At 45.9% G+C, this 27,084-nt stretch overlaps 1 protein-coding gene across 1 annotated transcript in view; it reads left to right on the forward strand.

The window, feature by feature from the left end:
- The first annotated feature begins 1,386 nt into the window (after window positions 1-1,386).
- Window positions 1,387-27,084, forward strand: part of LOC143961402 (uncharacterized) — a 35,912-nt gene continuing 10,214 nt past the window's right edge. Inside the window, 8 exon segments of the mRNA XM_077470672.1 lie at window positions 1,387-1,486; window positions 3,672-3,739; window positions 5,552-5,644; window positions 5,714-5,841; window positions 5,934-6,074; window positions 13,593-13,652; window positions 22,823-22,978; window positions 24,036-24,132. Coding sequence (XP_077326798.1) covers window positions 1,464-1,486; window positions 3,672-3,739; window positions 5,552-5,644; window positions 5,714-5,841; window positions 5,934-6,074; window positions 13,593-13,652; window positions 22,823-22,978; window positions 24,036-24,132 — 766 coding nt within the window. The 5' untranslated portion in view covers window positions 1,387-1,463.

Below are 27,084 nucleotides of genomic sequence, written 5' to 3' on the forward strand. Positions count from 1 at the left end.
ACATCATGAACCCCTGCCAGCCCCTTTTGTGGCGCCTTCTGAAAAGCCATCCACTGCTGATTGCTTTTCAGAATGCGGTAAGCCCTGCTGCCAAAATTAAAGAGTTGTAAGTGTATTATGGTGCCATTTAAAATGAAGGGTAACACACGTTAACACAATACATATGGTCCCTAAGCCTAGGTTCACATTGATGCAATTTGGAATGCAATTTGACATGTCAAATCGCATGCCAAATTGGCGGCCATTGCAGGCCGAATCGGTGCGACGTTGACTTTGTGGCTCTGCACCAGTTCCCAAAAGTAGTTTCTGTACTACTTTTTGGTGACTTTGGAGTGCGATTTCAATAGACATCTGTGCAGGAACCCACCCAGATAACTATGAAATCGCCCCTGAAGTCGGACTAACATTGAGGGAATGAAATCAATCAAGCTGAATTGCACAATTTCAATCCCGCCGTCAGTGTGAACCTAGGCTCACGCTCCATTCACACTTTTGTGAATAAAATTTGCACCGACTTTGGAGTACAACTTTGATGAAACTTTGGATGGGTGCAACTTGGATACAATTTTGGTTTTGACCAGTGATAATGGACAACTGTTTGCACACAAGTTTCATTGTATAAGGCTCTATTCACACTTGTGTGACTTGTCATGCAACGTTGGACATTAAAGTTGCATGACAAGTCGTTCCCCATGTTTTCCAATGATACGCATTCATATATGTGCGACTAAAAGTTGCGGCAACTTCAGAGTAGTTCATGCATTACTTTGGTCTGCCTTTCATGCAACTTGAGGGCCATAAATTTCAATGCTAACCCTCAAAAGTTGTATGAAAATTGTACCTGAATGTTATACAATGCAACTTGTGTGCAACAGCTGTCCATTATCACTGGTCAAAGCCAAAGTTGCAACCAGGTTGCACCCATTCAAAGTTGCGTCAAAGTTTCACCAAGGTTGCACTCCAAAATCGGCGCAACTTTGGAGTTGTACAGGTGTGCATGGAGCCTAACATTCAGGTACGACTTTAATGCAACTTCTGAGGGTTAGCATTGAAGTCTATGACCTTCAAGTTGCATGAAAGTCAGACAAAAGTAGTGCATGAACCACTTTGAAGTTGCTGCAGCTTTGTCGCACGTATATGAATGGTTATCATTGGAAAACATGGGGAACGACTTGTCATGCAGCTTTGATGTCCAACGTTTCATGCCAAGTCGCACAAGTGTGAATGGAGCCTAAGGCAGATTTGCACATTATGGCAGGAGAACGAGGCCACACACTGGATGACCACAGTCATTGCAGGGCCAAGTGAGAAGGCTGGGGAGGGGCAGAGGTGATCAGGAGGGGAATTAGAGGTTAATTGGTTTCAGGTGAGGTTCTGATCTCCTATATATATGGTGGGAGGAGAAGAAATCAATGTATCTCTCTGGTCTATCTGGTAGTATGCGGAGGGGCTGGTGTGGTGAGATGCATTGTCTACTCCTTGTGGGGTAAGTGTGCCTGTTGAGGTTTAGTAGAGTGTTTTATCTTTTGGTGTCAGATGGATGATTGTTATTGGTGAGCCTGCCAATGGTGATTTGTTGAAATGTGTGAAGGGGCTGCCTGTTTTCCCTCTATGGAAGGGTTGTCCCTCCTGTTGATGACCATTTGAGATTTGCCAATACTCAACCCAGTAACAGAGGGAGTGTTTTCTGTTTCTTCCCACACTCTGCCAAAGATATGCTACTAGGTTAATTGGCTCCTGTCTAAACTGGCCCTAGTATGTGTTATGGATGTGAGCTTGGGAACTGTAAGCTCCTTGATGGCAGGATCTGATGTGCTATGTAAGTATCTCTAATATATAAATGGTGAAAGGGTCTCCAGCAGCAGTTTTGCCACCTGACAACCTCCTTGGGGTCACCATACAGTCTTTCTATGGACTTAAGACTATGTAATAGGTGTACTTACCTTGGCTACAAGTTGGATAGGTAGGAATATGTACTACATAGTAGTTGGTAGTGCTTAAGGACATTTTGAATAATCGGGTTGGGGTGTGTTTGGCTTTAGGCTGGATTCAGTGTTCTGCGTGGGGGGGGGGGGGGGGGCAATTGACCCTACTGGATGAAAGGTTTAGCACCAGGAAACTGTTTGCCAGACAAAAAAAAACCTTTATACTCAAACCAAAACGAGGAGGGTAGAAGGACTTCTAAGTTGGGAGCTATGGGATTGCAACTTGTAAAAGCATTTTGAGATATAAGCTGCATCAAAATGGGCTAGTATGAATAGTCTACCATCACTAAACTGTCTGCAGTAATGGCTGACCTGTTCCCAAACCTTGCTGTAATGGGCTGTGTAGCACTCTGTAGTTTAGGCAGGGTTGCTCCTCACACATTTGCCAGGAGTAGTTATCCTGATAGAGATCTATTGCTTTCTCCTGAAGTTTGTCCTTGTTGTTCTTTTCTCTTCTACCACTAGGTGGCTGGGTACTTGGTGGTACTAGATATAAGGGCAACACAAGGTCAGGTTATGGGTATATTGGGCATCTTGGCTAATGGGCAGGGTTTTTCTTGGATCCCTTGGCCTGCTGGGAGAGCCTATATATTTGGATGGAGACAGGTGATCTATGTCCTGTTCCATCTGGGTGGACATGTGTTGTATTGCTGGAGATGGGGCCTATCCTGAGCAAATTAGGCTGTCTAAGGGCCTATCCAGAAGCAAGAGCAGGATTGAGTTTGCAGCTTGCAGTCCAACCAGAAGTGATAGTTCTGCCAGTCAGAGGGGAAGCTGCCGCCAGTAAGGGACTATCTGCCTAATTACCAGGGACCACAGTGAGTAGCTGCAGAGTACCAGAGCAGCATTCTCACTAACTGGGGATGGTAAAGGATCACAAACTTCAGTGGGTATCAAGCCAGGAACCCAGCGGAGGTGACACTTGCAGGGCAGCATTGTGTCAAGCCAGGGACTGAGCAGGCCATTGGGTGAAGCTTGAAGTATCTAGAGTGCCAAGCTAGGGAGTGATGCTTGAGGAAGAGGCCACCATGAAGATTGGAGTAGCCCCAAGGATTTGGTGGCAGTTAATCAGTGGGTCTAGGGAGCTCAGTGGCAAAACTACAAGGAGCGATTGTAGTAAAGACTGCTCCATAAGAGACAACATTCCTCCATGTGCAGATGTGGTGTCTTGCTGGATGCCTTTCCCTGCATGGCTGTCCTATTGAAGTCTTGGAGTCAATTAATCTTGCAACTACCTAAGGGTATCCTGGCCCTAACACTCTCTGCCCCTAAAAATTAAACTTTTGCAGTCAAATGTCTGGTGCCCAATAAATGTAACTACTCTGCACCCACCATGCCTCACAACCCACCACATACAGAAGGATGTTGATTTATCTCTGGTCCTGGAGGTTCTCGTATCAAAGGAACCTTGCTACAGATGATTTGAACACTTATTTTTTTTTTTTAGCTGCAAAGTCCTTGTATTTTCATGCTCCATATCTGCTGTCTAATAGCTGTGTCACATTAGCACTACTTTTTGCCCTTTTATACTGAGGGGGAATTATCTCAGTACAGTATCTGTTCATGTCGCCACTACATGGTTCCTCTTTAGTCTGGTATGCTAAAGGGTTATCTTGGTATATGTTGTGTATGGACTCTGAACAGTACCACTTGTCTATATGTTTAATTTTTATTTTTTTATTTCAGAGTTGCAGTGCTCTGCTTGACTCTACCATATGTGCATGCACAGCCTTTACCGGATAGTCTACCAACCAGTAAGTATACATCATTCTCAGAAAACCAAATTGGTGTAACTGTTCAATGAGTAGTAATGTTATCACTATGCACAATCTTGGTTGAGCACCTATCGCACGAAATCTGCTCCTGTCATAGTAAGTTGTTGGCTAAAGGTTCTAGTGCTTTAATGCCTGTCCACCTATGTAACCTAAATTTGGTAGGTGTCCAGGTCTTTGGCTAGGGTAAGCAGTAAAGTGAGTATGAGATGAGCCTCCAGAGCATGCTTTAAAGAATATGGCACCCTCCCCAAAACTAACATAGGAATTAACATTGGATACATGGCTCGCATGTAAACTTTGTAAAGTGCCCACAATTTCATATCTGGCAAAGTAGACTAGTCACCCAGTGAACAGCTAATGAGTGTATATGTATATCCTGTGAGCACACCCAGGCTCAAAAGCTGTAAAACTAGTATTAATCCATCCTTTCTACACATGGTGCACACTCAGGCCAGGAAGACTAATTAAAGTAAAGAGTATACCCTAGCATACCTAATTTACCCTCCACCAGGTAAGACAAAATCAAGTCTCATGGACTGGATACAGCACACTAGCAACCGACAAGGGTCTGTCATATTGACATTTTAGGATGGACTGGCAGTGACCTACCTCAGTCATGTTGCCAGTTTAATTTATTTTTCCCCAAAAATCCCAGTGTAGGTGCTGTTCTTTCCCTCCACTTTAATAAGAGGAATGCCTAGCCTAAAACGACAGCAGTGTACGGGCAGCCCTGGTGGAGGCTTTGCACCCAGAGCCTCTACCAGCCCAAGAAGGCATGTCTGTAAGATTAGGATTGGGGTTGTGGGCATGACAATACATGGAAATGATAATCTGGCTCCACTTGGCAACATCATGTGGAGTGCAATTTGGGTAAAGCCTATGGTGTCGGGGGTGTCATAAATCCCATATAGGGTTTTAACCTGGTTTAGCAGATCCCTGAGGGAATGGGTATTGCCAGCCAGATATCAATGTATCTAGATTGTAAAGCACAGACGGCAAAACCTTTTTAGATGGGTTTCTTAACAGACTTGTCCTGGAGGAGCAACTTCATGTCAAAACTGTCATACAGTTGGGGTGGAATTTCCAAATTGTGTGAAAATGGCACAGCTGTAGGAAACAAGAGTGGACAATAGGACTGCTGTTTTGAAAGTGTCAAATGTCTTAAGGGTATGGTTCTTGAAAATGGCACACGTTACTGGTGGTCCTGAGGGGTCTTGAAAAGATATGGAAATTTGGGCTCTTCATTTTTGAAGAGTTTGTCTTGGTTATTTATAGCCACATGCAATCTCAAGTGCTATATGACTTGACAGTAGATTAGCAATTCTCAGAGGAAGATGAGCCTCATAGCTTCTTGCAGGAAAAACAACTTTCACTGAAGGAAAAGTGACTTGTAGCAGACTGAGTAAAGCAGTGAGCCAATCGCATGATCAGAATATCCTCCTGGAGCTTTTCATAAACTAAATGTGTAACTTTACCTTAAAGTGACTGAACGACTCGCCTTGTAAAACAACCCTTGGTTTTTTTAAACCTTCCCTCAGCTGCAGGAGAAGCTGCAGCACACTGAGCTTCCCAGTAAATGTCTGTGCAGCATGGGTGTCAGGACAAGTTTCCTCAATGGAGGGGAGGAGATCCTAGCACAGCTATATCTTGTATAGCTGAGGGACAGTTGGGGAACTATGGGATACCTGTACTTTACAGGTAACTGCAATAGCTGATGTGTTGCCCTGTTCTGGGTCAAATTTCCTTCTAGACCTGTACCCCCTCCTGATTTAATGGTCTCTTTTCTTCTAGCTGTGTTGAAGACAGAATGTCGTGACAGATATTTCTATATCTGGGGAGATAAGACTTTCTTTGGATCGCTTCAGTGGCAGCTGGAAGCCATAAGTAAGTAGACTTTCACTCAAAGTATCTTAATAGAAGTGTCATGTCTATTTAATATCTGCTTTTTATCAGACTATACAGGGTCTATTGATATAATGAGGGGCCCGCGGGCAGCCCAATGTGGCTACACTCTCACCACTGACTTGTATGGCAACTTGGAAATTCGGATCTCCTTTCTAGGCTGTTGGGTGAATAATACAGTAAGTGTTACTCTTTAGAATTAGCTATGCCATTTCCCAGCCCCCATTGAGTTTTTTAAAAAAAAATATATATTTTTTTCTTAATATTGCAGAAAGACATTCAATTTGACATCTCTGTACAGATCAGAGTGTACCGTGGTATGCAGTCTGTGGCATATATTATGGATTTAACATGCAGCGCTAATCGGACATGGGATGTGAGGGAGATTATCTGTGAAGAAAACTACATGGAGGTAAACTTGAGGTGGAACTAATCTTGTAGTCGATGCACAACCCTGAGGTGGTGCCAACAGTCAAAGTTCATAGGGAGTGGTTGAAGGGCTAATCTTCAATTGGCCATACACTAAACATTTCAGATGGTTCAAGGGAAGAGACATCTCCATACATGAAGTGTTGGGCCTCTTTCAGATGACCAATCCATTCAGGTCTGCCTGTCAGGGTTTTTTCTCAAATCGCCTTTCAGGACAACCCCGGAGAGTGTAGCTCCACCTTGCAATCAGGAAACACATGCCCACTTTAAAAACACCTCCTCCTCCTCCATGGCTTCAGTTATTGTGTTTCCTCCTTGGAGGAAGCATGTGCCTGAACCAGGGAGAGCTACACTCTCTGCAGGGGAGTAAGGCTTACCTTTTGTTGCAGGTTGTTTCTCTTTGACCCCCAGCAGCATCTCCACGGGGAGAGGACTCCTGGAGCTCCTGGTCCCGCCATCTCACGGGAGTAAGGACCCTCGGAGTGCCGGCGTCGGGTGCCCGGTGTCCGCTTGTTAGCGCAGGGAGGGCTCTGTTGCTGGCGGAGGCCGCTGCAGGTCAGCGGCATGGCTCCGTTTTCGGCGCCGGGTCCCGGGCGACGGCGTCGTTCACGGTGACGCGCGGGCGCTCTGAGGGGGCGTGGCGCCGTGGTTCAGCGCCTGGAACGCAGGGGTCATGGGGCGGGTCAGGTGACCGTGTGCTTCCGCTTCCGGCCGGCCTTGATGACGCGGCGGCCGGGAAAATTTAAAATGAGAGCTGTTTGTAAAATAGCTGCCTCACTCAAACGATGGAAGAGTGCAAGCCAGCTATGGCGGAGACAGGCGCCCCCAGCACCGGTCCAGCCCAGGTACGTAAGGTGCACTGGCACCCTCTGCTTTACTGTGGGTATGTCTTTGTTTGTTCCCCCCTCTTGGGGGCCTGTCGCTGCAGGTCAGAGGTGGACTTCGCTCTGACCTTTTGCAGCCTAGTTCTGGGGTCTCACTAGTAGGTCTGTTTGGTGGTGGGTCTCTGCACTGGCTTGGTGTTAAGCAACTGGTTGTTGAGAGCTTTTAGTGAATTAAACCTGTATGTCGTTTCAGGAAAAATCACTAGGAAAAGCTAGACCAGGTCAGAGAAAATGTCCTTCCTGCAAAACCCCCCTCAGAGATTCATGGCAGAAGGCAATGTGCAGAAATTGTATCAGAGAATTGGTGGAAGAGGAAACATCTCAACAATATAAGGATTTGTTTTCTTCAGAGCTGACACTCTTTGAGTTCAGTCAAGTCCATCCTGATACAAAACCCTCCCGCACAGACCGAGCCTCAGAACTTACCGCCCAGCCCCAGGGCGTCGTCATCCAGACAGGTGGAAACTGAAGAGTCTGGAGACGAAGGGGGTAGTACTCTCATCTCCTTCAGGGATTCTGAGGAGGAGGAGGAAGAGGAAGAAGATAGCAGGGGCTCCAAATTCAAGCTATCACTAGAGGAAGTAGATGATATTTTAAAAGCAATCTACACTACTCTAGAAATTCAGGAAGAAAGAGTACAACTGTCAGTTCATGACAAAATGTACCAGGGGTTGGACGAAACAAAACGGCGAGTTTTTCCTGTCCACAGGGTCCTCTCAGACTCAGTGAGAAAGGAGTGGAAGGACCCAGAAAAAGCCCCTTTCTTCTCTAAAGCTCTCAAAAGAAGGTTTCCCTTCGAAGATAAGGACTCAGAGGTTTGGAACAAGAAACCCAGAGTCGATGCAGCTTTCTCGCAGGTATCCAGACGAACGGATCTAGCCTTTGAAGATATGGGGATCCTTAAAGACCCAATGGCCAAAAAAGCTGACTCCATCCTTAAAAAAGCTTGGGATGCTGCGTCAGTCAGTCTAAAACCAGCAATGGCAGCTACGGTGGTGGCCAGGTATCTGGAATGTTGGGTAGAGAAGCTGAAGAGCCATATTGAGGCGGGGACACCCCGCAAGGATCTCTTAGAGTCCTTTCCACTGATCCTGAATGCAGTCAAATACATGGCGGATGCATCAGCAGAATCAGTTAAACTGGCCGCTAGGTCTTCGGCTCTTGTAAATTCAGCCAGGAGAGCAGTTTGGCTGAAAACATGGTCTGGGGACACTGCCTCTAAGGTCAAGCTGTGTGGTCTTCCCTTTTCGGGTGACTTGCTCTTTGGTCCTGATTTAGAGTCTGTGCTGGATAGAACAGCCGATAAAAAGAAGGCTTTTCCAGTTAAGAAAAAGCAGATGGCTAAAAAGAATTTTCGTGCTTTTCAGCAGTCCCATAAAAAAGACCAGGAGCACAAGAGCAGATGGGGTTCACAGAAGGGCAAAGGCAGGGGTGGAGTCCTCTTTAGATCTCCCCCAGAGCAGTCCCCTAAGAACAAGTGACAATATCTCCCCAGTGGGGGGGAGACTGTCAGCTTTTCGCGAACAATGGGACAGGCTGTCTCCAAATCTGTTCGTGAAGAGCGTTGTCAATCAGGGGTACAGGTTGGAGTTTTCAGAACTACCCCCGAGCAGGTTTTATGTGACAACATTGCCAAGGGATCAGGAGAAGGCCTCTGCAATGAAGCTGTTGTTACAGGAGCTGATACAGCAAGAGGTTCTGATTCAAGTCCCAGTAAACCAGCAGGGCGGGGGTTTTTATTCACATATTTTTCTGGTGAAAAAACCCTCAGGGAAGTACCGTCTAATCCTGAATCTGAAATTCCTGAACAGGTTCATTCGGTACAAACATTTCAGGATGGATACAATTTTCTCCATCACAAAGCTGTTGACCCCAGAATGCTTCATGGCATCCCTGGACCTAAGGGATGCCTACCTTCATATACCAATTCATCAGGCATCGCAGCAGTTCCTGCGCCTGGCATTGAAGGTAGGGAGTTCGGTATGGCACCTCCAATTCAGGGCTCTGCCGTTCGGACTCTCGTCCTCTCCCAGGGTCTTTACGAAGATTATGGCAGAGGCTTTGGAACCCCTGAAATTGAAGGGGATTCCAGTCGTTCCTTATCTGGACGACCTTTTGTTTTTTGCAGACTCCAGGGAGCAGGTCCTAGTCAATCTCCAGAGGGCCCAGTCTCACCTCGAGGGCCTGGGATGGCTTCTAAACCTAGAGAAGTCAATCCTGACCCCCTCACAGGAAATGAAATTTCTGGGGTATACATTAAATTCGATTCTCCAGAAAGTTTTCCTGCCGTTGGAAAAACAGGAAAAGTTACAGATAGCTGTACAGCGGATACAGAGCAACCAGACAGTCTCAGTCAGGATGGCTATGGCAGTTCTGGGCCTGCTTACGGCAGCAATCCCGGCTGTTCAGTGGGCCAGGTTCCATTCCAGACCCCTTCAGAGGGAGGTTCTGTCAAGCTGGTCCCATCAGGATCCTTTGGAAAAACAGCTAAAAATTTCGTCAAAGACGAAAAGGGCTCTTTGGTGGTGGAGAGACCAGGCAAACCTCTCAAGGGGCCTGGTGTGGACCTTTCCTGTGGACAAGCGCCTTACTACAGACGCAAGTGCCTGGGGCTGGGGAGCCCATCTGGATGGTCAGACATCTCAGGGGGTCTGGTCCAAACAGGAAGCTCAAAGATCATCCAACTGGAGGGAGTTGAAGGCGATCTTTCTGGGTTTAGTGGCATTTCAGCAGAGTTTGAGAGGCCACCATGTTCAGGTGTTGTCAGACAACACAACAGCGGTTACCTACATTATGAAGCAAGGGGGAACCAGAAGCAGGAGCTTGATGGAGCTGGCCAATCTGTTGTTAGCCTGGGCAGAACAGAACACAGCCTCACTATCGGCAGTGCATCTGAAGGGCTCTCAGAATTTGTTTGCGGACCTCCTAAGCAGGCGCAAATTGCTAGAGGCAGAATGGAGTCTGAATCAGGAAGTGTTCCTGATGATCTCCGAGGCCTGGGGGGTTCCTCAGGTAGACCTTTTTGCCAGCCAGCAGAACTCAAAGGTGGACAGATTCTTTTCTCTTCACCGAGGAGATGCAGCAATAGGGTTGGATGCATTCGCTCACCCCTGGCATTACCAGCTGTGCTATGCCTTTCCCCCCCTTTCCTCTAATTCCACTAGTACTGAGGAAATTCAGGGAAGAAAGGACAGACTTAATACTAGTCACTCCTTTTTGGCCAAAAAGACCCTGGTTCGCGGGTCTTCGAAACCTAGCCTCGAAGCCCCCATGGAGGTTACCACTCAGAAAAGATCTGTTATCCCAGGGGACAGTAAGTCATCCAGAAGTGGAACTCCTGCAGCTAACCGCCTGGTTTCTGAGGAGGACCTGTTAAAGGCTAAAGGTCTCTCAGATAAAGTAGTAAAGACCCTGCTGTCCAGTAGGAAGGCAGTTACACAGGCAATTTACATGAAGGTCTGGAAAAAGTTCAACTCCTGGTGCAGTTCTAGAGAACTCAAGGTCAAGAGCACGGTGTCAGTCTTGGAGTTTCTCCATGAAGGAATGGAGAAGGGTCTCGCAGCCAGTACCCTGAAGACTCAGGTGGCTGCCTTATCAGTTTTCTTTGAAAAGACTTTATCTAAAGAAACTTTAATTTCTAGATTTTTTAGGGCTCTTGCTCGAAATAGACCAGTAGCCCTTAAAGACTTTCCCAGTTGGGATTTGTCTACAGTTTTACAGGGTCTCTCGGGAGCACCGTTTGAACCCTTACAGGAAGCTTCTTTGCAGAAGGTGGTTTTAAAAACAATCTTTTTGGTGGCCATCACCTCGGCCAGGAGAGTCAGCGAGCTCCAAGCTCTAGCTATTACAGAACCCTTCCTTAGAATTTATCAGGACAGGGTGGTACTGAGGACGGATCCAGCATTCCTACCGAAAGTATCCTCAACTTTCCATCGATCACAGGAAATAGTGTTACCTACATTCTCTGCAAGCCCAGCAAATGCAGGAGAGGAAGTTTTTCACACATTGGATGTGAGAAGATGTCTTTTACAGTTTCTGAAAGTTACTAAAGAATTTAGAAAATCAAACGCCCTCTTTGTGATATTTTCTGGATCACGCAAGGGGGAGAAAGCTTCTAAAAGTACGCTGGGTAGGTGGCTTAAGTTGGCTATAACAGAAGCCTATAAAGCAAAAGGAGAAATACCTCCCTCAGGTATTGCTGCCCACTCTACTAGATCCACGGCAGTTTCCTGGGCTGAAAGGGCCGGTGCCACGCCTGAACAAATCTGCAAGGCTGCCACTTGGTCCAGTTATTCGACATTTCTCCGGCATTACCGGTTAGATCTACTGTCTGCAGCAGATCAGGCCTTCGGCAGGAAGGTACTGCAGGCAGTAGTCCCGCCCTAGGGTAAGTTTCTCGGTTATCCTCTCCGGGGTTGTCCTGAAAGGCGATTTGAGAAAGACTCAGTTAGACTTACCGGTGACGGTATTTCTAAGAGCCTTTCAGGACAACCGTTACTTCCCTCCCTAGGTTATGCTTAGTAAATGTATTAAGTTCTACCATGGTGTTGTGCTTTCTGTGCTTTGTTTTCCAGCGTCGGAAGGCCACAATAACTGAAGCCATGGAGGAGGAGGAGGTGTTTTTAAAGTGGGCATGTGTTTCCTGATTGCAAGGTGGAGCTACACTCTCCGGGGTTGTCCTGAAAGGCTCTTAGAAATACCGTCACCGGTAAGTCTAACTGAGTCTTTTTTTATTTTTATTTTTTTCTATGGAGCATCGGATGTCAAGGGTGACATGTCAGCTGACATCTGACCTGCCCCAATCTGAAAGTGATGGAGGAAAACTTGCTTTTCCATCTGTAATCGAGTGGCGGACTCTGCGGTCTCTCATCTGATCTCCCATAGGGGAGAGCAGTGCTCGGATAGGTCAGTCCCTGCGGTGTGCAGAGACTGACCTGTCTGCCTGCTCAGCGAGGATCGACGGCTATCCCCACTGAGAAAGCAGATGTCCATGGGGCAGATCATCACAGATCCATCCCATGTGAAAGCCTATGGCAGGCCTTAGGGCTCCATCTTGGCTGGTTGATCTGGAACCAGCTGAGATCTGAACCTGTATGGGCAGGCTGAATGTACAAGCTGAGAGCTCAACTTGGGTACAACCAGCTTGCTGGATTCACTTGCTATAGCTTACAATACTCCCCTGCCAGGAGCAGACAATGTCTTGGCAGCAGGATTCACCTGTCGGCACTCTGTGATGCAAGTTTCTTAACTACAGCCTAGATTTTCTGTTCAACCCAGCAGGCTGAACAAACTAAGCTTGGGAGGATTTTGTCGTAATGACTATCTGATGTTAGTACAGTGATCTCCTCCACTGAGTTGGTGTGTTCTAGGACTACACCCTGGTCACTAATCGTTGCCAAGGCTGATCAGATGCTGGTTTTCCAGCATGTTTGACTAAAGGTAGGCTGATGTACACATGGGCCAAATGTCCGCTGGTTTCTGTTTTGAACTGGCTGATATTCAGCCCATGCACAGTCCCATACCATATTTATTGCTGTATAACACATTCATTTTAAAAGGGAAGTTTGAGGAAAAACACATTTTTAAATGAGGGTTAGTGCCCATCTACAGCCTAGAGGGGACAGGGAGGTGGGCCAAGTGCCAACTGATTACATACAGTGAGAATCTCCTATGACAGGCAGAACAGTGGTCCAATGGTAGCCCAGGAGACTTCCTATTACGGAGGCTGCCAAGTACCTACAGTGAGAATCTCCTGTTTAATCTGAGGCTGCTTGTCTTAACCCCCTTCCCTGTCCCCTCCTGAGGCAGCTAAAATTTTAAGTATTGGGTATAACATGCTACTTGTACCCAATTTTCATGGTGAAAATGAGTGTTATATGCCAATACATACAGTAATAACCATTGTGAGTTGCTAGTGGTGCCAGGGTGAGCTCATGTAGTGACTGGAATTCCATTTCTGTGGATAGTCATTGGCAAGATGACTCTTAATAACGGCTTGCAGGTATGTTGTGTCAGCATGGTAGCCTATAGTTCTACAGCAGGATCATGCATATAGGGTTGCATTGCAGTAGCCACCGTTGCTGCATGGAAATCCTTCAGAGCCCTAGATGGTATCACTATTGCCGAAGCATAGATGGCTTGGTGTGGTTGCCAACATTCTTGCTTCATGTTTGGCATTTTTTTTTTTTCTTGTCTAAAACTGTTACAGGTAGGAGGATCCTCCTGTATAAACAGTTTTTAGTGCAATGACCAACTTGGAATGCTGCATGCTTTCAGGCCAATCCTTTTGAGATTGGTCTTAAGAGGGGGAAAAATGTAGTTTAGAAAATCTTTAACTTCTTGTGACCTAAGCTACCTTTTTTTTTTTTTTTTTTTTTTTTTTTTTTTTTTTCCATTGTAGGAGAGGAGGTTCTAAATTGCCATTCTTAAAACACTTTACACAAGCTGACTCAGCTGGGCCTAACTAGTTATAGCATGCCATTGGACTACACAGATGACAAGTATTTTAGGGCCCACATTCCTCAGTAACTGAACTGTGGCTTGCCTTGGTCAATATGGGTTTACTGAAATATACTATTTTGTAGCTTTTTGCTTACAAGCTCCATCTTCCCCCACAGGTGTCTGTGCTGAGACTTGCAGAAGATGACAGGATTAAAGTTCAACTGACGGCACCTGCGGTAAGCTTTGCTTTTGTAGCAAGTTTTAGTGGAATTTAAAATTGCTAGTGAACCTAAAATTGCCTCTTGGGTATCTCTACAAGGCTATAGCTTTAAGCAAGAGGTTCTCATACCCGTACATCAGGTGTTACTTGACTAATAAAAGACTAGTGTTGACAAGAGCTAGGACACTGGAACAAACCATAGTCAAGAATGGCATGCTTTAGGCCTTGTTACTCAAGGGCTTGGCTTCCAAGGTCTACTTTCTTGGCTCCTAGTATCAAACCTCTTCTAGAATAAGACTCCAGCTACTTGGCCAGTGTATTGGCATGAACGGCTGTCACAAATTTATTCCATGTCATGCAATATTGACAGTACCAAAAATGGTTTAAACTGAGTACTGTGATATACACACTAAACTAGGTACTGCAACCCTACACCTGTTTCTGCCTTGTAAGTCCCAGTGAGCTTTAGCCCTTCTGATTGACAGGTTTGAACAGTTTTCTATTAATACTACCTTTCCCCCCCCCCCCCCCTTCATGTTTCAGGACAGCACTCAGAGAGCGCAGCTTTAAAAACTGCTCAGTTGTAGTGTTTGCTCTGGCCATAGTGGAAGCGCTGCAGGCAACCAAGGGGTGCTGCACTTTCTCCAGGTGGAGAGCTGGAAGCATACCCATGTGGTGTGTCCCGACCAGCCTCCCTTACGTGTGGGGGGGGGGGGGGTGGGGGGTTCTTTGGCTGCCAGGGGTCCCGCTCTCTTTAATAGACCAGAGGCTAGGGTGCTTTTTGAATTCTGCGCCCTTCTTCCCAGCCTTCCGGGTTCAGATGGCGAGTCATTCTGGTGGGGGGCGGGACTTCTGGCGATGCTGGAACGCAGAAAACGGGGCGGTCTTGACTGAAATCACTTCTGGTCTCTGCAGTGGCGAAAGACCGGGAAAATTAAAAAAATTTTAAAGCGCTTGATGCCTTATGGAGGAGGATCAAGTGGCAGGAGCCACATTGGTCAGCCAGGCCCAGGTAAGCGAGGACAGTGGTCTCTGGCTTTATAAATGCCTCCCTTCCTTGGTCTGATAGATTGGGAACCTGCTACATTCCTTTGCTGTGTCTGTTCAGGAAGAATATCTTTGTTGTGAGTTTGTGGGGGGAGGGGGGGCAGCATTCACTGGCTGCAAAGCAGGTCTAAAGTGTTAGTCTTTTCTGGGGTGTGGGTTTTTTTTTTTTGTGTATTTCAGAAAGTGAAAAAAACTAAACCCCGTTCTCATTCCTCTGCTTCAGTATCCAGAGGGGTCAGTGACTCGGGATGAGGGGTGTAGTGTGTCCTCAGGTTGCAAGGAAGAAGCAGAGGAAATAAAGGCTTCTTCTCTGTACAAACTAACCTTAGAGGTGGATCTTCTGAAAACTATCCACACAACTCTAAACAGAGGCTAAAGCCCAATTATCGTTGCACAATGTTTTCAGGGCAAGGTGAAACATGGGGTGTTTCCAGCGCATAATTTCCAAAAGGGAATGTAAGTACCCAGAGGGCTACCCCACCCCCCCCCCCCCCCAATCCCTCAAATGCAGGTTTCCTTTTGAAGAGGATAGCTCTCAGGTCTGAAACAAAAAGCCTAAGGCTTGGTTCACACGGGCGACTTGTCCAGGCAACTTCACCGCCTGCCAAGTCGCCCCCGTTCTGTACTACGGAACCGTTCTAATAGGAGCGACTCGAGTCGCTCCAACTTAGAAAAAAGGTTCCTGTACTACTTTTGCGGCGACTTGCATTGACTTCTATACAGAAGTCATTTTGCAAGTTGCGGCAGGGCGCGGCAAGTCGTGCCGCGTAAGGTGTGAACCGAGCCTAAGCTTGACGCAGCATTCTCTCAAGTTTCTAGGAATACAGAACTAGTGTTTGAGGACATGGGCATCTTAAAGGATGCCATGGAGAAGAGGGCTGACTCCCTCCTAATGAGCTTGGGATTCAACCTTAGCAAATCTAAAGCCAGTGGTAGCCAGGAACTTGGAACAGTTAAAAACCCACATTGAGGCAGGAACCTCCCGTAAAGATCTGTTGGCTACCCTGCCGGTTCTTCTAAAAGCTGTAGGATATATGGCAGATGCTTTGGCCAAATCTATAAAGATTTCGGCCAGATCTTCAGCACTGAAACTCGGCACATAGGGCCCTTTGGGTTAAAACATGGACTGGGGAATACGGCCTCAAAAACCAAACTGTGTGATCTGCTGTTTGAAGGAGACCTGTTTTTTGGCCTGGACCTAGAAGCCATACTTGACAGAACGGCCAGTAAGACCAATCCTCAGGGTAGCAAGAATTTTCATGCTTTTGGCAAAACTCCAGAAACTAAGGCGGTATATAATTAAGAAAACAAACAAAAGAAACCCTTGGAGAACTCGGAGGAAGGGGTGTTATTCCACTCCCAAAACACAAAGGGCCAGTGATGGTCTTCCAGCTGTGGGAGCGAGGCTACAGGCTTTCCTTCCACAGTAGAAGTTGCTAAAAACCAGTCTGTTTATTCTGATCAATGGTTACAGACTGGAATTTTCTCAGGCTCCTCAAGACCTAGAGAAATCGGTGGCCATGACTGCAATCCTACAGGAATTGCTCCAGCAAGGGTGATGATGATATACATTCCCCCCCCCTCCAAGAAGTAGGACAGGGGTGTTATTTGCACATTTCTTGTAAGGAAGCCATCGGGCAAACTCAGTTTCTGAATCTGAAAATATTAAACAGATCGCTCAGGTACAAGAAACTCAGAATGGATACTATTTTCTCAGTAAAGTGTCTCCTGACTCCAGGCTGTTTCATGGTATCCATAGACTTGGGGGATGCCTACCTCCCGCATGCCTATAGCCATAACATCTCAAACGCCTAAGGTGGTCAGAACAGGAAGCTCAAGCCTAAATCTTCAGTATAGAGCTCTTCCATTTGGGCTGTCTTCATCCCCAAGGATATTTACAAATTGTGGCAGAAGCCCTAGCTCCCCTCAGGGTAAAGGGAGTATGGATCATCCCATATCTAGATGACCTTCTTTTATTTGCCAGAACAAGGGACCTACTAGAGAAGGACCTGGCAAGGACAAAGGGGCACTTGGAAGGCCTTGGTTGGATAACTAACAGGGAGAAATCAAACATGATTCCTGGGATATAGCATCAACTCCATACAGGAGAGTTTCTCCTGGAGGAGAAGATAAAAGTCCAAAGCGCAGTAAAAAAGACCCAGACAAACCTGCCAACTTCCATCAGGGCAGCAATGTCAGTGTTGGGTCTTCTCACTGCATCTATTCCAGCAGTTCAATGGCCATGCCTCCATGCAAGGGCTCTCCAGCAGGCAATATTGAGAAATTGGTCCTATGGAGAGTCCCTGGAGAAGCTATTCAGAATGCCTACTCAAAATCAGAGGAAGCTCTGGAGTCAATCAAACCTAGACAGGGGTCTGCTTTGTTTCCCGGTAGACAGGACGTTGACAACAGATGCAAGCTCCGGGGGGGTCAGGTGGACTGGACAAACAAGGAGGCCAGGAGATCTTCCAAATGGCAGGAACTAAGGGCTATCCTGCTGGAGCTTTGGGCCTCCAAGAAACTGGTTCAGGGTCTCCATATCCAGGTCCTGTCAAACACCACAGCAGTGTTTTATATAACAAGGCAGGGTGTTGGTATCTGGCAGGTCAGATCCTGTCCTGGTCAGAAAGCAACCTGAGGTCTCTGACAGCAGTACATCTAAAGGGCAACCTGACTTCTGTAGCAGACTTCCTGAGCAGGGAAAGGCTCCTAGAATCAGGAGTCTGAACCCCAAAGTCTTCCAAAAATGAGTAGGAAGATGGGTATGTCCACAGATCTGTTTGCATCCCAGAACACAAAGGTGAAGACTTTCTTCTCTAAACAGGCAGGACTAGTCAAGGGGCCTGGACGGACTAGCGCAACCATGGAACTTGTGCTATGCCTTTCCCCCCTGCCAGATTCCCTTGGCCCAAAAGAGCATGATTTGCAACCATACAGAAAATGGTAGTGGAGCCCCATTGGGTTCTCCTCCCACCCCTCGAGGAAAGATCTCCTATCCCAGGGAACTCTTCAGCATCCAAATATCAAGCACCTCAGTCTAACAGGGTGGTTACTGAGGAGCAGATCCTAAAAAGATTGGGATTATCTGACAAGCTGGTCTCAACCCTCTCAAGTAGTTGGAAAGACAAGAACAACTTATTTTAAAACCTAGAAACATCTTCATTCCTGGTGCTTATCAACAGAATTTTCACCCCCAGGAAATGGCTTCAGTTTTAGCATTTCTCCATGATGGAATGGAGCTAGGGTTGGCTACCAGTACTCTGAAGGCTCAGGTGGCTGCTTTATCAGTTTTAAACTACTGCTTTTAGTTGCAGTCACATCAGCTAGATGGGTAAGCGAGTTGCAAGCCCTTTCTATAGCTGAACCTTTCTGTCATATATTTCCAGACCCGGTAGTGCTAATCTGACCTGGGTTTTTTGCCAAAAGTATTAACAGCTTTTCATAGGGCACAAGAAATGATTCTCCCTACCTTCTGTCCTACACATCCAGCCCAAGGAAAGATCTTTCCGTAACCTGGATGTGAGAAGATGCCTACTGCACTATCTAGCAATCACAGGAGAATTCAGAAAATCAAACTCTCTCCATTTTATTCGCAGGACCACGTAGAGGCTACAGTGCTTTCAAAAACACTTTAGCTAGGTGGCTGCAATTGGCCACTTGCAAGGCCAATAGAGCATCTGGGGTAGAGCCTCCCACAGGCATAGTCGCCCACTCCACACGGGCAGTAGCAACATCCTGGGCGGAAAGGGCAGGGGCCTCCCCAAGTCTATTTTGTAAGGTCGACAAATTTCTCCACCTTCACCTGCCACTACAGGTTGGACCTGGCATCAGAGCAATCATTTGGCAGAAAGGTTACGCAGGCGGTGGTCCCACCCTAGAGTAAGTACACTCTTCTCCAGGTGTTGTCCTGAGACTCGGGAGAACCCTAGTTAGACTTACCGTTAACGGTATTTCTATGAGTCTTTCAGGACAGCACCTGGGGAGAGCAGATCCACTTTTTTTTTTTTTTTTTTTTTTTTTCTTCGCAGGAAACACTGCAGATTTTCTTTAAAGACCGGGCACTTCCACCATGGCCTCAGTTGTTCATAGAGTACCTCCAGCCATGCTGAAATTAGATAAGCAGAACATAGCAATAACAGTACATTTCTAAACAATGTTCTGCTTATCTAATTTCAGCATGGCTGGAGGTACTCTATGAACAACTGAGGCCATGGTGGAAGTGACTAGTCTTTAAAGAATCTGCAGTGTTTCCTGGGAAAATGGGTGGAGCTGCTCTCTCCAGATGCTGAGACTCGTAGAAATACCGTTGTGTCTAGGGGTGTTTTTTTTTTTTTTTTTTGTTTTTTTTTTTTTATGCACTTGTGCAAAAACAAATGTTAACCACTTTCAGACCGGACCATTTTGCTGGTAAATGACCAGAGGTCTTTTTACACTTTGGCACTGCGCTGCTTTAACTGGTAATTGCGCAGTCATGCAATGTTGTACCCAAACAAAATTTGCGTCCTTTTCTTCCCACAAATAGAGCTTTCTTTTGATGGTATTTGATTGCCTCTGCGATTTTTATTTTTTGCGATATAAACGTAAAAAGACCGCAAATTTTGAAAAAAAATGATATTTTCTACTTTTTGTTATTAGAAAAATCCAATAAACTCAATTTTAGTCATACATTTAGGCCAAAATGTATTCAGCCACATGTCTTTGGTAAAAAAAAAGTCAATAATTGTATATTTATTGGTTTGCGCAAAAGTTGTCACATCTACAAACTAAGGTACGTTTTCTGGAATTTACGCAGCTTTTAGTTTACGACTGCCTATCTCATTTCTTGAGGTGCTAAAATGGCAGGGCAGTACAAAACCCCCCCAAATGACCCCATTTTGGAAAGTAGACCCCCTAAGGAAATTGATAAGTGGCATGTTGAGCCCATTGAATTTATTTTTTTGCCTCAAGCGATTGAATAATGACAAAAAAAAATTTTTTTATTTTTTTTTACACAAAGTTGTCACTAAATGATATATTGCTCACACATGCTATGGGCGTATGTGAAATGACACCCCAAAATAAATTCTGCTGCTTCTCCTGAGTATGGGGATACCACATATGTGGGACTTTTTGGGAGCCTAGCCGCGTACGGGGCCCCGAAAACCAAGCACCGCCTTCAGGCTTTCTAAGGGCGTTACAGTTTTGAAGGCCATAAAATGCCAAGATGGCACAAACCCCCCCCCCAAATGACCCCATTTTGGAAAGTAGACACCCCTAAATTTAGGGGTACACTAGTGAGACTAGGTAATAAATGGCGGGTGCACTGAAACTATAAAAAAATAACTAACCAACCAGCGTCACCTGTAACAGTTATATGGTGATCACTGGTGAAAGGGTTAACTAGGGGGCAATCAGGGGGCTTTATGCGGTAGTATATGGGGGTCCCTGGCGCTATAAAAAGCTGCGGCGAACCTAAATACCTACCTGCCTAACTAGCGTCACCTGTGACACTAATACGGCGATCAGAAAAATGATCGCTTATTAGGCTGGGTTCACACTGGAGCGATGCGGAAACGCCGCGAATCCGCGGCGGGTTCCCGCATCGCATGCCTCCCGGCGGCAGTTCACACTGCCCTATGCGAACTGCTGGGAGTGTCAGTGAAATGTTACTGACACCCCCAGATCAGTTCGCATATCGCAGTGCGATCTGCAAACTCGGATCACATGGTGTGAACACCCATGCGATCCGATTCTGCTGCGGGCCAAAAAAAGGGTCCCGTGCGAATTTGCGGCGGGTGCGGCGAATGGCTGAACTCAAATCGCACAGATCGGATGTGATTTGCACTGTGGTGCGAATCACATTCGTTCTCATAAACCGCTGCAATGTGAACCCAGCCTTAGTGACACTGGCGACGAGGGGTGATCACGGGGTTAAACCTTTATTGGGGGGGTTAGGGGGGTACATTAGAACTAAAGGGGGCTAACCCTAACTGCCCTAACAGTTATTACAGTCACAAATGACACCAATGCAAAAAAAAAAATAAAATAAAAAAAAAGACATTGGTGTCACTGTGACTGGGGGGCAGGGGTAATTGGGGGGGGGGGGGGGTGTGAGTGTGCCTGGCATGTTCTACTGTGTGTGTAGAGTGTTGGTGCAACTCACCGATCCGCTCTCCTCCGTGTCTGAACGAAAAATACCGACACGGAGGAGAGAATACATCACTTCCTCTCCTGTGTTTACATTACAGGAGAGGAAGTGATGTCACCGGGGGATTTCTATTCGTCGGGAGCGATCGCGAGGGGGTGGCCATGAATGAATGGCCGCCCCCTCGTCCCGGATCGCTCCCGGACGAAAACCGACCGCCGCAGGCACCGGGCGGGGGCCCGATCGGGCCCCCGACCCGCGGGAGGCAAGGGACGTACATGTATGTCCTTATGCCTGCCCGTGCCATTCTGCCAACGTACATCGGCGTGCGGCGGTCGGCAACTGGTTAAGCTGCAAACGCATAAGTATGCCTCACAGTGAACATGAATATAAAATGTTGCCCTACACCCAAAGAAATATAAATATCAGTGGAATGTGACAAAATTGATAAACCTTTAATGCTAGAACAGCCTTTCAACCAGGGGTGCAATGTCAAAAATGCCTACAATCTGGGGTCAAGTCCTGGGGGGGGGGGGGGGGAGGAGTGTGGGAACTCTCAAGATCCACTCTCCTGCCAAAAAAAGATATGCTCATATGCACGAACACTTCAAAAGTGGTATTTTTCGTATTGTGTATGAAGCTTAACTGTTAGTACATAAAAAAAAAAAAATCTTCAAACATAAATACGGTAATTCTCTAAATCTGCATTAATTCAATTGTGCTTCCATGCAAATGTGAATATCATGTTCTGATCTTTATTGGGGAATGTTATTTTGTATATAGTGTTTATGTGGTGAGTTTACACTTTTCATTGAACAGTTTGGATAACACAGGGTTAAACGGAGGTCATAAACTATCTGGACAGAATGCTTGGAGATAGTGATGTGTTCCTGCTTAGGAGATGTATGTTGGGGGGGGGGGGGGGGGGGCTGTAAACTCTGCAGGGCTCCAACACACACTGCTATTCCAACCCTTCACATATTTAAACTTTGCCAGGTATTGTGCTCAGTTTACCACCCCAAAGTAATGTTCCTCCTCAGCTCACCTCTCCCTGCATGTCCTGTGAGCAGAATAGCTGATCTACCCATCAGCTAGACCTGATCGCTCTACCTGTCAATCGCACCTAGCTGACGGGTAGATTGAAGTGGAAGCTGTCATGGGGCACCCTACTGGCAATGCTTGACTGGTCAGGTGTGCGGCACTTGCTACACCAGCAGCTGCTGACACGGCTCGCAATAGTACCTGCACACAGCCTGCATACTTCAAAGTCTTGCAGGACAAGGCTGCCCACGGGAACTGAGTTCCTGTTGTGGAAAAAAAGTACAGGAACTCCGTTCCTGCAGGACTTGAGCCCCGCCTACAATCCTCACTGTATACAAGCTAACGGGTGGATCAAGACTAAATTTTAGCTGCATAAATTCACATTAGCTGAATGAGGGGAACAGGGAGATGAGCAACCTTCGTACACTAGTCGGTATCAATGTGCAAAGGTGTATTTGCTTTTGGAAGAATAAACCAGCTCTAACATTGGATGTTCATGTGGTGAATGTTGCTATATTATGTAAAACTATTTAGGCATATAATTGTGATCAACTTTTTAAGGATGCCTCGATCAAAAGATCTCAAAGGTCTTTATGACAAAGTGCTCCTTGGTATCAAGTTAACACTGTCACTAGCAGACACCATTGCCCAGAGCAGGATAAGGTACTTGCTTATCAGATTTCTGGAGGAAGAATGGGGATCAAGGGATTTGGCTCTAAAAGTCCCTCCAAATGAGGCACACTTAGTACTACTTCTGACATTGATCTAAGTCTTGCATTTGTGTGGTAAATGGACTACACAAATCATGTCGGTATAATGAAACTGAATTATAGCTGTTATGTGCTACCCTGTGTAACATTCAGATTGTGGGTAGTGGTCCATTCTAAAAGTCTTACTGGCTTTATCCTGAGATCTGATGGTGTTTTTACCTCTCAACCTCTGAAATACATACTTTCTGACTCTACCTTTTGCAGACTAGGATATCTCAGACATATAGAGTGGAATTCCTCAAAAACCTTACTACCATCCTGGCTGAAGATGCTATCAAGAGGGGCTACGATGTCAATGTCACATTGACCAGGGTGGTGTTTCGAGCACCTTACAATACTCCAGAGTCACAAGTCCTGCAGGTAAGTAGAAATTGCAAGGTAAATGTATATCTGGCTGGGTTAATGCTGAGAAAAGTAATTTAGCACTTTTGCTATTTTGTGTGTGCTATAAGCAAAACTTTAGCTTTTGGATAGAGTGCAGCAGGATTAAAACTTTTGTCCTTGTATATTGCTGTGTCAGACCCAACCAAGACAGGAGCTTTTGGAGTACTAGGCATGCCCTCCTAGCCACTGAATATGGCTTAGGCGGAGAGCAGATCATCCTCTGCACAACAATCTGGTAAACTTGGAGCAAGGCTTGGTTATTTTCTGAGGATGAAGCTTTCCTTCTGGAGTGGATGGAAAGATGTGTTCTACCTCAACATGGAGTATGCTTGGGGTAGAAGGGCTGGTATTGGCTCTCAGCCTACCGAAAGGGTTTGGAGAGCAGGAGTGTTTGGCAAAAGCACCCAAGCAGGGTGCCAAGCATTCTGTCATGGTTGCTGTCTGCCCCTGTTAAGGAGACTCTCCCTGTGTTCAATTTACCAGTTATTGAAAAGAAACCCAAACTGAGTTCCCCCAAAAAAAGGGAGAAGAAAATCTTCCAATGGAGACAATAGTTCTGGTGTCTCCACCCCAGAATTCTTAACTTGCAGGGATTTCATCCCATAATCTTTGGCTATAGAACAGGAAGGGAAGGCTTTAAGACAGATGACATGGACACCTTACACAATCTATATCCAAAAGGAAAATGCCTAGCTCTTTAAGGAAGGGTTAGAACCTAAGTATTGCACATGACCATTCTTGCAGGTCTGTAAAGATCAGATGCTGTAAATTTCCTGCATGTGAAGGTCTTCTAATGTGACTGCTGGTATAACCTAAATCCAGCAGTGTAGTCAGTTCAGAGTGTAAGGGCCACATCAACTGACAAATGTATGTTAGTATTTGTTGACTTTCCACATCCAAGTTTTAAAATGGCCTAGCTGAAAAATTGCTTGCAGAATGTGTGTAGTTGGTCAAACTAATCCTGAGAATGGATTTGTGTATATTAGTATGGAAAACTTTTTTATTTTTTTATTTTTTATATTTCCTTTTTTAGGTTGGAGACTACCATCTTGATGCAGTATTAAGCAAGATGCTGCAAAAGCAGACTCTACGCAGTCTCATCATAGACACCACAATAGCATGTCCCAGTGGTAGGTGATCAACCTTTGCTAATGGTTATAGGACCCAGTCATTGGAGGCACAAAAAAATGGACTCGGGTTAAAAGGCATTTGCTGCTTAAACATGTTTCATTACTTGTACTGGTTAAGTGTGCTAAAACGCCTGGTGAACACATGTAATAGGCTCTTGACTGTACCTAGACATTGAAATTTTGAGGGCAAAGTATCTGGGATTTCAATGGAATAGAGAGAGAGAGAGAGAGAGACGGCGCCCTCTAAGTGCAGCAATAAAGTTGCTCAAATTTATTAAAAGTGGTTAAAAACTCACATTAAATTAGTGGTGTACAGGCACATCAGGGATGTAATGTTTCATCCGTGTGTCCATGAGGGCGACTCGCAGGGTTTCAGGCATCTGACTTTATGACCGATGGTTGGTGTTTTGGTCTATTCCTTGTGTTTCCTCGGAATGGTCAGAGCAGTCGGGGTAGTGCTGGTAGCTGTGGTGCCTTTGGTCCGATGTTCAAGGAGTCGGTGTCCTCAGACGGGCTGGGCAAAGCGGCGCTTCGGAGCATGCAAGGCCTTACAGCCCTGCGAGTCGCCCTCATGGACACACGGATGAAACATTACATCCCTGATGTGCCTGTACACCACTAATTTAATGTGAGTTTTTAACCACTTTTAATAAATTTGAGCAGCTTTATTGCTGCACTTAGAGGGCGCCGTCTCTTTCTCTATTCCATTGTTTCCTAGAGCTACTTCTTGCTTTAAGACTGGCAGCCCTTTAAGGTACATCCTGTACTGCTGATCCTCCTCACGGACCACTTTGATCTACAAAGACCCTGAACTTCTCATCGATGATACTGGTGTGTGGATATACCCAAAACTCACACAAAAATCGATATACTTTGGCTATATAAAGACGACCAATATATATATAATTTTTATATTAACATTTTGTGATCATATTACAACATGTTTTTGGGATCCCCAGCGAGCGCCATAATACCCTCCTCTGCTGTGCTACCACTATACTATCTGGGATTTCAAGCTTGCAGAGATTTTCTGATCCTGACCTAAAGCAAACCTTTCAAGATGAGGTAGTTGAAATATTACAATGTCAATGCCTGGATAAATGTCCAAAGTTGGTGGTGGGTTCGCACCAGAACTTTTGAACGGACCCCACATTCGTTACGAACGTTAGAACCCCATTGAAGTCTATGGGACTCGAACGTTCGAAATGAAAAGTGCTAATTTTAACGGCTAATATGCAAGATACTGTCCTAAAAAGGGTTTGGGGACCTGACTCCTGCCTCAGGGGACATGGGTCAATGCAAAAAAAGTTTTAAAAATGGCCGTTTTGGTGGGAGCACTGATTTTAATGACGATTAAAGTGAAATATTCCTTTAAATATGGTGCCTGGGGGGGGTGTCTGTAGTATGCCTGTGAAGTGCCACGTGTTTCCCGTGTTTAGAACAGTCCCTGCACAAAATGACATTAAACGGAAATTAACACCATTTAAAACTGCTTGCGGTTTTAATGTTTTATCTGGTTCCTGCAATATGGTTGAAAATCATTCAGACAAAATGGCATGGGTAGCCCTCCCTGCCCATACCAGCCTATTTGGGTCTTGTACGCATATTAAGGGGAACCCTGTACCCATATTAAAAAAAGGAAATGCGTGTGGCCCCCAGGCCCTATATACTCAGAACAGCAGTGCACACAAGACAGGGACTGTGTAGGTTTGTGTTAAGATTGGAATCTGTTTGTTTGTAATTTTTCAACTAGTACATTTTTAAAGTGTAGCTCCAGTCAAAAACATTTTTAAGCTTTTTGGAAAACATAGGGAAAGGTTTATCACCCCTGTATAATTTGTTTTGCCGTCCATCTTTTTTCATCTCTCTTGCTGCTGTCTCCTTGCGTTTTGCAAGTAGGAGATGTTTGTAAGTTGGATGTTTGAAGTAGGGGTCTGCCCTATATGCTCTGCAGAAATGGCGGAACAAGGTGTTGGTTTCGCCACAACATTGTAAGCCTCAAAGTGACTCTTGGTGGGCGGCTGGAAGCGGCCCTGGTGAACGATTATATCAAGAATTGTAATTTCATGCCATTGTTGAACAGTGGTAGAAAAATTGACCTTTGGTGGTTGTGGTGCCACAACACTATGCCTCACCGTTACTCTGGGTGGGCACAGGAAGGGGCTCTCCTGTGAAATATTAGATAAAGAATTGTAATTACATGTCCCTGTTAAACAGGGGCAGAAAAATTTGGCCTTAGGCACTGCTGCTGGTGCCACCACACTGCAACCTCTTCCATATACTCTAGTTTTTTTTTTGCTGGAATTAGCCCTGCTGCAAAGCATTGCATCAAAAATTGTACTTGAACGCCCCTGTTAAACAGGGGCAGAAAAATTGGGCCTTAGGCTGAGGTGAATATTGCGGTGTATACTGCGGTCAGGGCACGCGGACAATAACCAGAAAACAGCAGAGATAAAGGGGGTATATACAAATGTATGCTGTGCTGGAGGCACACACAACTTCCAATAACTCCTGCAGATGGCAATTGGACTCAAATAGAGAACAGCTATGTAGGTGGATTATAGCGGTATGTACTGGGTACAGAGCACGCAGACAGCACGCACTATCTCCTAACACTACTGACTGCAAGCTCTATTATATAGCTAGTGATCTAGCTTTAATAGGTGAGGTGAATATAGTGGTGTATACTGCGGTCAGGGCACAGACAATAACCACTACACAACAGCAAGATAGGAAATCAGCCAAAAACTATCGGTGTGTACTGTGTTGAAGGTACACAGAACACCCACTGCTTCAGATGCCAACACACTACACGAGGCCGCCTCAAAGGCGGCCTTGTATAGTGTGGGGCGTGCACTACACAGCCTGAGCTATGATTGGCCACAGGCAGGATGCCTGTGGCCAATCATGGCTCTCCTCACTGCTGGCACTGCGATTGGCCAAGCATGCGGG

The sequence above is a fragment of the Lithobates pipiens genome, unplaced genomic scaffold (genome assembly GCF_037356315.1).
Source record: "Lithobates pipiens isolate NorthernLeopardFrog02 unplaced genomic scaffold, aLitPip1_a1.2 Scaffold_8, whole genome shotgun sequence".
Lineage (NCBI taxonomy): Eukaryota > Metazoa > Chordata > Amphibia > Anura > Ranidae > Lithobates > Lithobates pipiens.